General features: G+C 49.0%; 1 protein-coding gene across 7 annotated transcripts in view; it reads right to left on the bottom strand.

Moving 5' to 3' along the window:
• GRIN1 (glutamate ionotropic receptor NMDA type subunit 1) overlaps positions 1 to 13310 on the bottom strand; it is a 32457-nt gene extending 19147 nt beyond the window's left edge. For 5 of the 7 annotated variants that reach the window (XM_088146764.1, XM_088146765.1, XM_007428965.2 and 2 more), the window contains exons 1-5: positions 13062 to 13310; positions 7749 to 7883; positions 6701 to 6877; positions 3025 to 3087; positions 2050 to 2150 (exon numbers count right to left, since the gene is read on the bottom strand). In XM_088146764.1, coding sequence (XP_088002890.1) covers positions 2050 to 2150; positions 3025 to 3087; positions 6701 to 6877; positions 7749 to 7883; positions 13062 to 13310 — 725 coding nt within the window. The remainder of the gene's footprint in view (positions 1 to 2049; positions 2151 to 3024; positions 3088 to 6700; positions 6878 to 7748; positions 7884 to 13061) is intronic. The other 2 variants (XM_007428966.2, XM_007428968.2) reach the window with 1 other exon arrangement.
• Positions 13311 to 15858: the final 2548 nt, after the last annotated feature.

Here is a 15858-nt window from a genome sequence, read left to right as displayed (position 1 = left end):
CAGTGGGCAATATGGGTAGGTAAGGGGAGGCCTGGGGGTATGGCCAGGTTGCCTAGTTGTGACTTTAAAAATTGATCCCAGAGATGTAGAACAACAGGTGGAAATTGAGTAATTGTCTCGGGACAGAAGAGCAAACCTTAAGATTTAGCTTTCTCTTGGAATATTCCTTGAGTTGGGGAAAGGGAGGTTCTCTTAATGTTTTCTTTTTGTGGAAAGAAGCAAAAAAATAGGTTGGAAACACAAGAAAACTACAAATAGAAAACCACAAATGTTTGGATCCCCAAAAGTTTCTGTAAAGGGTGATCCAACAAAAGCCTAATCATGGCTAGATGGCTTTTCATCCAGTTGTTTATGGAAAAGTCATGGTGTTCTCAACATTCATTCATTCATTCATTCATTCATTCATTCATTCATTCATTCATTCATTCAGTGCAGAGTTGCTGTATGGGTGAAAGTGCTTGCATAAATTATGTTAATGCTACCTGCAAAGCATGGACTTGTATGTTCCACTTAGTAATTTATTTCTTTACGCAGTAGTCTTAGAGCTGATAAAAACTTAAGACTTGGGTCCTCAATTTAGAATTTTAGAGTTGGAGTTAAAATGTCCAAGAAACTGGAGCTATAACCCCAAATGTATTAGAAAGTAAGCCTATGAGATACAGTGGGGCTTCATTCTGAGTAAGCATGCAGAGGATTGCAATACATTTCTTTAAAATATATTTGGACGCTGAACGGTGGGTAACATTAATTTTAGCTCTAGTAGAAACCCAGATCTTGAGAACTAGAATCATAGGGTCATGGCGTACAGTGGGAAGGGTCCTGGGAGGTCCTCTAGTCCACCCCTTGCCCAGGGCAGGGATCCTCGGACCATCCCAGACCAAGGGCTGCCCAGCCTTGGCCTGAAAGCTTCCAGGGATGGGGTCCCACGACTCCAGGTGGCAGGCTATTCCTCTGCACGATACCTCTCAGCCTCAGGAAATTCGTCCTCCTTCCTCTGTAAACCTTCCACCCGTGGGTTCCTGCCCTCTCCTCAGGAATTGTGGAGAATAAATCTACACCCCTTCTCTGTGACAGCCCTTCAGATATTGTAGGCCAAGGTGGGCTAAGCCTACCCAGTTCCTTTAGCCGCTCTTTGTAGGATTTGGCCTCCGAGTCCCCCACCATCTTTGGGGCCCTTATCTGCATTCTTTCCAACTCCGCGGTGTCCTTCTTGGCGTGTGATGACCAGCACTGGACCAGAACTGGTGTTCCAGGTGTGGTCTGGCCAGGGAAGCGTGGAGGGGAGCTACCCATTTCTGTGATCGCGACATTATATCCCTGTTGACGCATCGGCTCTTTGGGCGGCTGCAGCCACTGCTGCCTCGGGATCAATCTGGGGCCTGCCAGGACCCCTAGGTCCGTCTCACCAGCTCTGCCGCCACCTGTCCCGAGCCTTGCACCTTGTCTTCCTGTCCCGGTGCAGAGAACCTGCGCTGGGTCAGAACCTACTGAAAATAGGCAGGGGCAACGTTTGCTGGCCTTGGGCTGAGATCTGTCCTCAGCCGGATAATTGTGGCTGGGGGTGAGGTGAGAGGAGCGCTTTCACCGATATCGTCAGACGGAGTAGAAAGTGCCCTCCCCCTTGTGCTTGCAACTTTCTGAGGGTGGGGTGGGTGAGCGGAAAAGGGCTCAAAGAGAAGTCAAAGCGTTTGCGTGCTCGGAAGGATGGCGGCGCTGGTGCCAGAAGGGTGGCTCCCGCCCTGAAGCTCTTTGGTTTGAACTCTGAGCTGTCGTGTCACCTGGCAGCTTTCTCGTTCCTGTCCGCTGCGGGTCTGGGATTTTCCTTGTGGCCGTGCCAGGGAGAAAGTATTGTGTAGTCATTGGAACACCTCTGGCTCGGGCTGGGTTCCCACCTGATGCTTCATTTACTTCGCTTCTACTGCTTTTCAGTACCGTAGAAAAGGATAGCAACAGGGAACTGAGGGCCGGAACATCTTTGGACCCACCGGCTCCAGCATCAGTACTTGTGGCCTGAAGGCTGAAAGGCATGCTGTCAGGTTCAGGACTTACCTTGCAGAAAGGATAATAACCCGAGCCTCCAGTTCTTTAGCTTCCAATAGCAGTGAAGTCACATTTTTGGTTCCTGGTTCAAACTGAAGCACTTTCTCAGCCTGCAATTGGTATGAGCGAAGCGGATTAGTCCAATAGCCAAGAAGCTGGAGTCAGAACCATGCTTTCTAGGAAAGAGAATTCCGTAACTCTTTCAAAGCACTGCTAGGTACGGAAAGGAAGGGCAGAGGGAAGTTATTTTTCTTTTCTTTTCTCTTTTTTTTTCTTTCTTTTCTTTTTCTCATAGGGTTTTTCCCCCTTTCTTTGATATTAATTGATACTGTTTTCTCTTTAATTTTTAAAAATGTTTTGCACTGTGCATGCAGTCACTCAAGACTCAAAGAGAGGCGTGCATTTGTAGAGAAAAGAGGAAAAAAGGCATATATAAGTATCATAGGTATATACTGATTTATTTGCAATGCAATTGAAAACTCAAACCAGTGTTGTTTTTCAGAAAAACAAAACCAAACGATAAACCATGGGAACTAAAAATTTTTGAAAATGCACAAGGTTCATCTTGGGGGCGTGGGGAATCAAAGTGAGAGTTTCACACCAAGGAACCATTTCTTTTTGGCGGGGGTGGGGGTGGGGGGGAGAAGAGGAAAGGAAAGGAAAGGACAGCAGGAAGGGATTGGTCCAATTTTTCAAGAAAGAAAGAAAAAAAATACTTGCAAGTTAATTATTGCTTTACATGCATGCCTCCAAAACAAATATTTCCAGGGCTGGCTTGCTACATTTCCATTCTCAGGGTCAAACCAAACTTATCCCAACATAAAATAACGTGCTACCAAAAACATGGAGTTTGCTCGCTTGCTTGGTACATATTTTTTGATTCTGATTCTGATTTTTTAATTAATTTTTCCTTGTGCCTGTGGCCAAGTTCATCATTTTGCTAGTTAGGTTGGTGGGCGGCGTGCATTGTCCATGCAAATATACCTTGGGTCCTCGCTTGCTGTCATAGGATAGTTGTTCGAGGCTGTCATAGTTCCTTTTTTTACTCTGATGAATAATGTGCACAGAAAAAATATGTAGACACAGAAGAATATTATAAACAGTTGAAAAAATGACGTGTAGTAAAGCAATCCAATATCCAACTCTTTTTCCACTGTTTGTGAAAAGGGGACGTTATAACACTGGAGCACGCAAAACCCACGAGAGAGGGAACTACGTGTTCTTGCACTGGGCCAGGATGGAACCATTTGGCGCCTCTCCAGCCGAACCTGGCTCCTGGAGGGGAACCATCTTGCCTCCCCTCTCACTCGCTACATCTGTTTCTCCATCTTTCTCGCTTCCCAAGTTGTTCAGTGTTTGAGTATAGGACAAGCATTTAGAAAGTGCCGAGTTTCCATAATATGCACGCACAACCTGGGCTATTAGCCAATAGTGATAATTTTGCCCTGGCCCCGCATCCGACTGGAAGTCAGGGAAGCCAGAGGAGAAGATGAGGTTCTTTTGGTCCCTGGCTGGGTGACCTGGATAACCAGCTTTCCGCATGGCTGTGCAGACATCAAATAAGACCTCACTGGTTAAAAGGTGGCCAGATGCAGACAGATGCAAGAGAGGTGGATGCATAAATGTGTCAAAGATGAAATGGAACATTCCTTCTCATCATCTTCTCCAGCTTTTGGAGAGAGAGGGGAGCATGAGAAGAGCTTTTGTGGATTAAACTGAAGGGAGTCCGTGTTTCCCCCGTCAGATATGCCTGAAACTCCTAAGGCAAACGTCCTCCTGCGCAGTCGGTTCCAGTGTTCACATGGATCCTGACTCTGAAAATGGAGCCTCTATCGAACTATGGTGGCTGACAGATCTACTCCCCCCCGCTGCGTGAATTTGTTTGATCCCTCTTTCGTTAAAAGTAAATTAAAGCCGCTTAAATGCCTTTAAAATGCCATGCCATGCCATGCCATGCACCTCAGCCAGGGCTTCTTATGAGATCTCCGAGCCGAGCCAGACACCATGAGAGAATGGCCAGCGTCCCAAAGCGATTGTGAGGGCTAAGTGCCACTGAACTGAGCCGTCCTTTGGAACAAACCTGGCTAGGACTGTGCATTCAAAGCAGCGAGGAAGAAGAGATTCCCCAGTCTCTCTGGCCTCCTGCCCTACCGTTCGAGCTTTTGGCGCAAGTTGGGAAACTCTTTAAAAATATCCTCCCAGGTCTAATCTGGAAGAGCGTTTTCTAAAACTGGTGCAACTACAGGTTTGGAGTAGAGCTGCTTTGGTTTTGGTTTGTTGCTCTGACAGGGCATGGAACAAAGTTTTAAGTAAGATCTTTTCATACAGATGAAAGACTCTGTGCACCAATCAGGGTGACTTCGAGACTGAGGCTTGGTCTAAATTAACCACTTTTTCTGATCCAAGGCGGAGCCATATTCTAGACCCTCCCTGTCCACAGTGAGTCACGGTTTCCGTCTCGTTCTTGTTTTTGCCTGAATAAAAAGTTGGTTGTTAGCGTGAATGGTTACCAGTGCTATTGTTCTGAAATTAAGTTTTTGTGGCTGGAGATGAGTAGATGGTCGTATGAACTGCAGTTCTGGGGTGTGCCAGAACATGAAGGCACCCTGCGGGGGTGTTACTGCAACCTGCCATTTTATACTTATTGCCACAGCTGAAGGATATTTTGGACTGCTCCTAATTTGTTGCTTCCCTCTTCGGTTTTTCACTGAAATAGTAACTACTGTGTTTGATTTAAGCACAGGACAAAGGCTTTTGCAGAGCCAATGACTCAGGCAGGTGGAAATCGGCTGGGGGGGGTGGGTGGCACTTTTACTGCTAACAGCCTGGGGGAGGGAGACAGTGATCCTCACTGATGAGTAAGGACCAGAAAGCCCTGATTTCTATCATGGTGCAGCTGATGTGGCTGCGGACGGCCAGCGGGGCTGCCCTCAGAGAGCAGATCTGACGGAAGAGGCTTCTGGCTGCAACTGACGCTGTTGCTGCTGCTGCTGCTGCTGCTGCTGCTGCTGCTGCTGCTGCTGCTGCTGCTCAGCGCTTAGAGAGGGGCAAATAAGAAGAGCAGAGCTGGAAGAGAGAGAGACCTAGTCTGGGAGACGCCTCTTCGCCACAGGCTGCTGGCCTACACCGTCCTACCATTTTATCAGATTGATTGTTTTATCGATGCTGTCTCCCCGAGAGAGCTGCAGAACCAACCCCAGGCAGCTTCCGATAATGCCCACCTCATCTGCCCAGATGGTTTCAAGGCACTTTTTGCCAGCGTTGTAGATCAAATAGGATTCAATTCTACACTGTCCAGGAGTCGGACGCATTTATGTAGGTCAGCTTGTAAAGACAGCCCTGGGTGGCTTGTTACTGGTTTGTCAGAGCGGGAGGCAATCGTTGGACGTTTGCAGGATTTTTGCATTTCTGGGTGAGGGTGGGATCTCATAACTGCACGTCCATTTATTAAAACACAACCAACCGACACATAGGAAAATAGCAATTCTTAGCTAGACTTCTGTTTGGTATGCTAGTTGTCTGTGTATGCAGAGAGATTTCTTTTACGAAGGGAATATTTTTGATGCGATTTCTCCCTCTCTACCCGTGCTTACAGAAATATGTCTCCTGTCTGCATGGTAGGGAACTGTAAAGGGAACCTTCTGCAAACGTAAACCAACTCTGATTTTTCTGTCCAGTAACTCCAGGGAAGATTATGAAGCCAGGGCATGTTAATAACAGCCGGAGAGGACTTAGTAGAAAAAGACTATTGCGTATCTGTACCAAAATTTACCATTTTTTGAATATGGAAAAACCCTTGTATCAACATAAAGGTGGTTTCCTTGTGCTTGGCAGGGAGGAAGAAGATGCTCTTTCTAAGCTTCCTTGGACTTAATTATGAAAGAGGGTGTGTCAGTGTGATGACGCAAATTGATTGGCCATATAAATTCTCGTAGAAAGGGACCAGAGCTTGGAAGGAATGTAAAAGGAAGCTTAGGGAGGACGGGGGAGGCAGAAAGACCTGTAAGGAAGCTGGGGAGTGAAAGTAATTGGAAGTATCCCAAAGAGAGCCAAATTAGCATGGCAAGGATCGTGCTGCTGTCCAGACAAAGACCAAGCCTGTCCCCAGAGTATTCTAGCAAGACTGAGCCAGTAGGAATCGGCGAGCCCCTGGAAGGGCCAAGCAGTGCTAGGACCTCAGACGCTCAGCTAGCCATTCACCATCTCTCTCTCTCTCTCTCTCTCTCCCCCTCCCTCTCTGCGTCCCCAGCTGGCCCGCTAGAGACCCGCAGGCCTTGGATAGCGTCCTTGCTACTCCCAAGAGCTTTTTCTCGTCAGCACACTCGCCATTGAGAGATGGGGATTTGCAGAGCTCCAGGTTATGTTTCTCCTCATTTCACAGTTGTTGCTGGTTTCGTTTGCATGTTTTTGCTTTCTTTTTTTAATGCAGGAGATTTTCGACCATGGTAAAGCAAGTGAAATGAATAAGAGTACAAAGTTTCGTTAGGTACTACTCAAGAGACACCGTTGATGCTTAGAGCATAATGTTAGTCATGTTAACAATGGGAAGAAAGAAGGTGTTTTACACACACGGCTCTACGTACATACAACAAGCCTGAGACTTCTAAAGGTTCTGCTGTATCCACAGAAGTTGACACAGCAGAGCGAGGGTGGTACTGACCTTGGATTCCTTCTCTTCCAAGAGGGTCTCCAGTTTCTTTTGGGCAGCTCGCCCTTCGTGGTCATCGCTGACAATGAGGATGATATGGTTCCACTTGTAAAAGCGCATCATCTCAAACCAAACGTTGGACTGGTGGGAGTAGGGGGGGACCGTGCGCAGGAAGGACAAGTGAATACTCTGCAAACAAAGGATATGAGCAAACCAACAGCCCGAAAGGAAAAGGTCTACGTTGTTCGGTGATTTTAAGGTTATATAGTTTCCACACAAGTGGTCATCTTTATGTTGAAAATAACCCCAGGTTTTTATGTTGTTCTCCAGTGGTTTTTCTCCCAGGACTACTTTGGAAGCCTTTTACTTTACCCTATGGAAGCTTTCTAAAGCTTAATTGCTTTTGAAGAGGTCCTCTTGGCATGTGCTGACCTCTGAAGCTCTATAAATCGCAGTCAGAAGCTAAGCAAGGACACTTCTCAAAGTGTCTTTGAATTGCCTGCCTTATTTGTCCCAAGCTCTGTACTCCATAATAACTCTTTTAATTGTCTAGCTGTTGATTTCCTGTTCCTCTTAGTGTGTGTGCCTGGGATTATGCAACGTGTGTGTGTGCGCGTGTGTGCGCGTGTGTGCGCACGCCTTCAAGTCACTGTGGTGGCTGCCTAGGCAAGTCCCTGCAGTTTTCTTGGCAAGGTTTTGGAAGTGGTCTGCCTAGGTGTCGGGGCGGGCTGCAAAAAAAGCAAATGCAGTCTTAGTCTGCGTCAGTTGAAATATAGTGACAAGGTCAAGAGAAGCCATTCTTCATCCCTCATCTGTACTGGTCAGACTATACCTAGATTATTTTGTCCAGTTCTGGGCGTCACATTTTAGGAAGGTCATTGACAAACGGGCACGTCTCGAGGACAGCAGCCAAGAAGGGAGAGGGCTTGGAAGGGAAAAAAGGAGCTTGAATTACAAGGAACTAGGAAGGGAGAGAATATTCCACATCTTGTCATAATATATGCACACTAGTATTAGTGGTAGTAATCGTAGTCATGATAACAACGAGCGGGTTAGTTACCTTATCTGAGTATATGGACATGCGCGTGGTCAGCCCGAGGACTGGAATCCGATAGAACCCAGCTGTGTAGGACACAGGTGTTGGCGTCAAGTGGTCGTTTGGCGCTGGCGGGTGGCTCACTAAGATGGCGTACACCTGCAAGGTATAGCAGCACACCAATACTGATTCACACGTGCGACCGCATCTGTGCCCCAGGAACACCCGCAGCCGCTGTCCCTCGTAACAGGACTGAGGACATGGACAGCGGCCTACAAAAGCGGGAGCAGAGCTGGGCAGTTACGTTCTCCAAGCACGCCTTTACGTGGCCTCTGTCCAACTCCGCTCTTTCTCTACTGCAAGACGAACAACCCTTCTGTAGAGATGTTTATGTACTTCCCACGTTTAAAAAATGTGCTTTCAGAATGCCACAGAAAGGACGATCTACGTATCTATCGGCTCCTGCTTAAAATTCAGAAAAATATTCCTAAAAGAGAGAAGGAGATGCTTTTTGGGACCTCACAGCCATGCGCTAGTCGCTAGTTCTCTCCATTGGAAGAACCTTCCCATCGAAGCCTGCAGGACCATCTTACTTTTAAAAGCTTGCCTCAGAGCTCACTAGACAACCCTGTAACCCTTGGGCCATCCTGTGAGAGAAAGGTAGCGCAGTCTGATGCGACCAGAACGAACATTACATTTTAAGCTGACCATACTTTTTTTACCTCAATGCTGGACGGTCCTGCGATCCTCTAAGAAGGGTATATATCATAAACAGAAAAATAATTGTAGTGGCCAACGAACTTCAGTAATAAGTCAATATTCACTTACCTAAACTGATAAGCAGAATGACCACTGGCGGGCAAAAAAGCAGGGGGAGCGGGAGCGACTTCCGACTTCCTGCCAGCTTCCCCATTGACTTTGTTTGTGGGAAGCTGGCAGGGAGCATCGGAAATCACAGTCACGTCACTGCGAGGGGATGCCGCAACAGCCACAACTTTGTGAATAAAACTGGTCTGAACATCTTGGAAATTTCAATTTCACGGGAGTAATGGGTCCCGGATTTTTATACGCATTCTTTTTACGCATTAGTGCATTTTAGGTACCTTGATTCAAAAATTGTTGTGGTATGATGCACCGTTTGGGCTAACGTGAGGGTACAAAAGAAACAGATAAACACAATGAGAGTTTTAGTAGTATATAGGTAGATTGTGAGCATTTCCAAAGGAGACAACCTCCGTCGGTGTGAGACTGGTATGTTTAGAAGCACTTATGTAACCAGTTTAGAGTGCCGAAGGCTTAGTGTTGTCCTTTTTGTCTGAATCAGTTCGGCTTCCTTTTTCCCCTGTCATACACAGAATATGCGCTTGGGGACTTGAGAAGGGTCACTGTTTCTGAGCAGGATTGGTGCTCTTCTTAGTGAGCCACTTGTGAGAGACTAACTCGTGAACACCTCTTTCCGGCAGGGAAGGTTGCAATTCTGGAATACTGGAATTAGCTTTTTATGATGGAATTACTCCTTTCACTTTAAGCAAGGGAAAGCTGAAGTAAGATCATAAGCACAGTCACGATTTCACTTAATGACTGCTTCACTTAATGACAAGCCGCTGGTCCCTGTTGTGGTTGCTAAATGAGAACTACCTGCATGCTTATTTTATTTGCATGCTAAGGAAGGTAGAATTTTGGAAAAAGCTGTAAGTAATGTTTAGTAAGTCGTGTCAGTGCTCAAGACTGCATTCAGTTAAATTGTCCAGTGGCATTTTCTCAATTGCATGCAGAGCAGAAATCTCTTGGACTGGAAGGAAATGTGTGTCTAAGGCTAGAAAGAGGTGAGAGGAACTAAATCTACTGACATGATTTGTCTTATCCTTAGGGTAAAATTCTGGTGGGTGATTGTAAAACCGACTTCCCCAGCCTGGTGCCCACTGGATGTTTTGGACTACAACTCCCAGGGTACCAGATTGGGGCAAGCTGGAGCAGATGCTTATTAGCATTGATTGCATGCAGTCCTGTATGGCAAACATTGGTTTTACTGAGATGTGTTTTGCTTGTGCTGACTTGCATAAATCTTTTACATGGTCAAAAGGAGCCCCTGCAGAACAGGCATGCTAGATAATATGATTTATTTAATTGCACATTTAGTATGGAAATATAATTTCTCTCCAAGGGCTATTTCAGGTGAAATAGTCTGTTGAGATTCTGGGAAAGAGAGGGAGAGAGAGGGGAGAATTGCAAAGGGAGCAGGCAAAAATGGAGGCGATCGCTGTTTTGGAGTCCATAACAGTGGGTGAGGTCAAGGCCTTGCTTTTCTTCTCTTCCAAACTCTATGGAAAAATTTGACCCCAACCTAAAGGAAAGTGCTATTCAAATCCATGGAGCTTGTGGGTAACAGCTAATGATGAGTGACCCTTAAGCATAGCCCCCTTAATTTTCAATGGGCTGAATTAACAAATGTATGCAGATTTTTGTTTTCTCTGATGTATACAATCCAGCTGCTCTGGGGAACCAATTTGGAAAATAGTCCCTCATTAGCATAATACATAAATTAGGTTTAGAACCACCCATCAACGTCACAAGTGACTGTCAACCAAGTTAAACCACTGGTTTATCTCATGTCTGCTTTGATGGGAAACAGCTCTCAAATGCTGGGCAGAGAGGGACTGAAGTGGGGTTGCGGGATAAGATTTTCCAGTTGCTTGCTACCTGCCGTGGAGATTTAAAATGGAGATTCTGCTTGGGATTAAACCTTGGCCTAAGACTGGACCGTGGATATTATTGGGAATATATTCAGCCACTTTTACCATTTGTCCGTTTAATTCTGTCTAGCCGAAGAGGCCTTTCCCAATCTTGGTTGTCTGATAGCCTTTGAACTGGAAACCCTGAAGTGTCAGTTGGTAAAAGGCAATGCCCGCTGCGGTTGTAAGTAACTTGCAGAACATCCTGCTTCACCACACAACTATTTCCTGGCGCTGTGTGAAATACAGAACATCGTCTTCTCCGCACACTCCCTTCCTAGCTTTCCCGTTGCCTCCATCTGCTGCTATGATCGTTCTCCTTCCTTAGCTTCAGGCCCATCCGATCAAATATTCTTTCACCAAAGCAGCTGATCTGACCGGGTGCCTATGATGAGCTCGCAAGCAGAACCGGGGAGATCTCTTGCTCCCACTTGCATTCCCTAGCAACTGGTCTTCATGGGCATTCTGCCTATGGCATAATATTGGAGGGAATACATCACACTCATGACTAATAGCTGCTGGTGGCCTTTTCCTTCAGGAATTTCTCTTCATGTTCTCTTCAGACCTATTCATATTGAAAGCCGCCACTCCATTCTGAAGCAGCAAATTCCACAGGCAAACTTTGCTCTGTGGGAAGAGGTCCTTATTTAGCCCTGCATATAATTTTACAGATCGCATCATCACCCGCCTGATTTGTTCGGTCATTCAGTCGTGACGTGAGGAGCATTATTTCCCCAGGACTGTCTGTCAGTAACGGCTCCTTTGAGTCCTTCTATCTAAGCTCTTGCCAGTTGGGTCATTGGTGAAAGCATCTAGCCCCCTGGTCTTTTGTTGTCAGCCTCTTCCAATTGTTTTGGTTTCTCCAAGCATCTGGGTCTTCTCCAATGGCTCCTGCCTTCCAAATATCTAAGAGCATCATTATGAGCAGTCTCAGCTAAAGCTCTGCAAACAATGGTTTTCCTCAGTTCTTGGCCTTTGGGGCTTTTCTCCCTTTCTTTTAATGGTGTACCATATGCTGTTTAAGGAGTGGTGGCTGGAATAGGACGTGGGGTGCTAACATCCTTGATCTGAATAAAGACATTCGTTTTCTTTCACTTCCCGCCACATGACCGGAGCTGCATGGGGTTGACATTGCCATCAAGCTGTCCAGCTCACCTGTGATCTCTCCTGAGTATATGTAAAACTAGAGGTTTTCTTAACCCGATATATTGGTCTTGGTAGATGTGCTTATGTTCCATCGCAGCTGCACATCCACCCCGAGTGTGGAAGGATCTTTGTTTTAACCACCCAGTTGGGGCCACCACATCCTCATAGCTCAGGACCTATCCTCAATCCTTGGGGGAGCCCACAGCTTACACATGTGCGCGCGCACACACACACACGTACTGCAAGAGCGTGACCTCATTCCTACTCTCTGCTTCCTGTCCTTGAGTCAGATCCTGACTCCTCTGCTAAGTCCGTCCTGGAGGGCCTTTCCTGGCCTGCTGACTGGGGTTCCCTTGGCAGTTACAGCTGAGTTCAGTGCACGTGGAAGAAAAGTGGCCTTTGGATTTTGAAAAAGAGGAGATGCAGAGCAAATTCTGGGGCGGGCGGCAGGCAAGAGGTGGTTGGGATATCCTGGGATTCAAGGTCAGGCTGGCAGCTGACTGTCTAGTTGATCTGGACTCTTCCGCCGGTTTGTGGGGAGCTTCAGGAATTGTACCCAATTGCCTCACGCCTTCCCATCTTTTTCTACTGCCTGCCTCTTCCTCAGCTCTTACGCAAAAGGGGAAAAAACAGCAAGGGGGCCCTCCAATTGCATGGGGAAGTCTTCTTAGCCTGAGGAATTAGATCCCATCTTCTTCTCTAAGAAGGTGGTCTTGAAGGCACCTTCATTCCCCCTTAATTTTTAATCCAGTTTCAAGTTTCCAGACCATATTTTCTAAGGGAAAACTGCCCACCTGTAAACCTGCAAGGGGTGTGAGCGTATGTGTGTGTGGGTAGGTGTGGTTTTGTGGCCTCCCTCCCTCTTTGTGAGAAAGCTTGTGCTTGTTCCCACAGCTGCCAAGTTGCTTTGGGCTTGGTGTGCACACCAGGGTTCAAGGATGCGAGGATGCGTGGAGGCGCTTAGAAAGAAGGTGGGGGAGCGCTCGCTCCAGATTGATGCCACAAAGCAAGCGGAGGTCCTCTTCCCTGCCATTTCAGCCCCCCTCAGCCCTCCAAGAGCCGCCCTCAGACACACGTTCACATACGTGCCGTGCCGTGCCTGCCTTGGCGCATTATGTGATCCAGATTGACTGTCCCCCCCCCCCCCGTTTTTCCTTACGATGCTCACAAAGCTCATTCTGGGGTGGGGCAGAGGAGGAGGGAAGGGGGCTTCAGGGTGCTTTCCTGGAGAGGCTCCCCCCATTCCTGGGTCCCTGAGGCGACAGAGGCATTGCCGCCTCTCCCTTGGTGCCCGCTCAGGGTGGACGGGGGCGTTGCAGGGGGGAGTGAAGAGGCAGCGGTCTAGGCGCGGCGGGGGGCTGACCCGCGGGCGGGGGCTGGCCGCCAGACCGGCCTGGGAGGGGCAGGCGGGGCGGGAGGCCTTGCTGTGGCGCGGTGGGCGACTGGACCGGGCGCCTACCTGGCTGGAGATGAGGTCCTCGCAGACGGAGAGGGCCATCTGGATGGCATTGGGCTTGTGGGTGACGGAGGTGGCGTTCAGCTGGATCTTCCAGGTGCCGTGCCGCTTGTTGGCCTGGCTGATGGCGTCGCGGAAGACCTGCTCGTGCTTCTTGGTGCTCAGCACCGCGCCGATGTTGATGATCTTGGGCTCGCAGCCCGCGCGGGCCACCGAGAACCAGACCAGCACGGCCAGCAGCAGGAGCCGCATGGCGCCCCGCGCCCGCCCCTGGCGCGCCGCTCTCCGCGGTGCTGAAGTCCCCCCTGCGGTCGGGCGCGCGGGAGAGGCGCCCGGCGGCTCCGCCAACCTGCCACTGCGGCAGCGGCTCGTCGGCTCGGGCGGGGGCGAGGGGGCCCTGGGCCGGGCGAGCGAGGGAGGGAGGGGCCGCGGAAAGCCAGCCCCGGCTCGGCCAAACCCTCCCGCTCCCGAGGGAGCCCTCCCCCCCCCTCTCCGAGCCAGCGGCTTCTGGAATACCGCCCCCTCCCCCGGAATCTGAATAGAAGATAAAGGATCGGCTGCGGGGGCGGGGGCGGGGGCGGGGGGGAGTCAGAGAAGCAGCAAGGTGCGTGGCCACCTTCGGGCTTCTCAAGGCTGCGAGGGAAGAGCCACCTAACGGAGACCCCCTCCGCCCTCCCAAGGATGGAAGCCCATCCTCCGCTTCTGCAGCCCCCACCCCCCCGATGCCTCCCCAGTTCTCAGCCTTTGCCAGCCAAACGACCCTCAAGCAGCGCCGGCAGGTGATCTGTTTTTAGGCGTGAAGGAAAGGAGGGGATGGTTCGGCTGGTTGGGGGTGCAGCCCAGCCCAAAGGAAGGAGGGATGGAGGAGGAGGAGGAAAGCAGGAGGGATGAATGGGCTGGTCAAGGAAGAAGAAGAGGGCTAGAGAAGGTGGCAAGCAGGGGGATAGGATATCTCACTAGTCGGAGAGTAGAGACTAGCACTGGAGGAGCACCGGGGGGGGGGGATCCAAAGGCAAAGGGGTGGGGGAAGAGAATGATTTCCCCACACGCTGGACAGACCCGCCGGGCAATTGGGTGAGGGAGGGTGCATGCGTGCTTTGAACTGAGAAGCAAGTGGAAAATTCAGAAATGCATCATGTACGGCAGGTCTCCTTCCTTTCCAATAAGAGGGGCTTGTGAAATCTCTTGAGATCCTAACCCCCCTGCCAAGGAAGGAGAGAGAATTCTCTGCATGAGTGCTAGAGGCTGGGCAGGGGTGCCCGTGCGCCTGGTGGGTTGTTCAGGCCGGGCAGCGGTCCCTGTGTTGCTCTGCCTGGCCAGCCTCCTCCAGCTTGTGCGATGGGACCTTCCTGGTCCTGGTCCCCCCAGAGCCCCTGCATAACCCCCCAAAGAGCGGAGTGTGTTCCTGTCGCTGCTGCTCCTTGGGAACTGCAAGCTGCTGGATGGCTGTCAAACGTAGCCGCTCTTGGGCGCCCCCCTCCCTCCTTAATGAGGCTATCTAAACTGGATGCCCTCGTGCTTCTGGGGCAACGAATGCATGTGGGCTCGTTATTCATTCTCATTTTAAAATGCCCACGCTCCTTCAGCAAATCCAGGGTGAGCATTCCACTGCTTTCCCTTAACAGCTTTTACTGCTACCAGCAAATTAAAGGTTTTGCAAAGGAGCGCAGAGGAAGGCGGGCGGGCGGGCGTTCAGTGACAAATACTGCTGAAGGGTGGGCGGGAGCGGATTCCTATAAATATCTTCGCTTTGCCACCCACAATCCTGCTAAAGATTGAGCCCTCCCTCCTTGTTCAGAACAAAAGGACTGAAGTTTTCCCCCCATCAGCCCCAGAATCCAGCAATGCAAATTGGTCCTGCTGACGTCTTTAAAAAGTGTGTGTTGCTATAGCAACGCTTCAGTATATTGGTGTCCCACATCCTCTAAATGTACTTTGAGAATGGGAATGAAAATAACAACAGTAACAATAATAAAGCAAACACTACCGGTGGATTCTGTGGCACAAGCAAAAACTCTTGCGGCTTTGAAAGCGAGGCTAGGAGAAATTAGGGAAGAGCAGTAGCTGCTCTGTGCCGTTGTTCCCTCTTGGTGGATATGGTTCTGCTGGTAAGTTAAAAAACTGAACCAGCTCTTCCACTTCTCCTGTGACCTGAATTACTCCTGTGCAAATCAGAAAAAACATCCAGCTGTTACATTCAGCTTCCCACATAGTGGAGGAGGAGGAAGAGGAGGAGGAGTTGGTGCCTTCAAGTCCATTTTTAACTCTTAGTGACTGCCTGAACTATTCCCTGCTATCTCTCTCTCTCTCTCTCTCTCTCTCTAATTTTATTAAGATTTTTTATTATGCAGGTTCCACAAGAGCAAACAGGTGGTGCTAATAGTTTCCCCATTCCTTAGCAGAGATCGGTGTATGAATGGGAAGGTGTGGATAGGATATCACCTTGGGAAATGAGAACAGTGTTAGGGCTGATGCTGGGGTCAGCTGATGGAAGCATTTCTGGAGATTGCTCAGACCACTCCCCGGGAGTCAGTAGTAATCCCAAGGGCAGAACAGGGTAAACACAGGGAAAGAGATGCCCCAGATTTAATTAAAGGAAAGACACAGGTCTTAGATGACTTTTTGGAAGACGAGGGAGATTTAACTCATCAACTACAGACTTACACTCTGAACAGTTACATGAAGATTGTACTACACTGACCCGCTGAGGGTCTTCTCTTTGATATAGTTTTGCTTTGGACTGGCACACTTTTTTGGGGGGGGGAGATTTTGTGCACTCAGAGGCCGGGCTTAGTGGCAT

Source organism: Python bivittatus, unplaced genomic scaffold (genome assembly GCF_059951505.1).
Source record: "Python bivittatus isolate LINGU-HERP-01145 unplaced genomic scaffold, Pbiv_v1 ctg000160_np1212, whole genome shotgun sequence".
NCBI lineage: Eukaryota > Metazoa > Chordata > Lepidosauria > Squamata > Pythonidae > Python > Python bivittatus.
The sequence above is the reverse complement of the archived record's forward strand: the minus strand, read 5'-3'. Positions and strand labels throughout refer to the sequence as shown.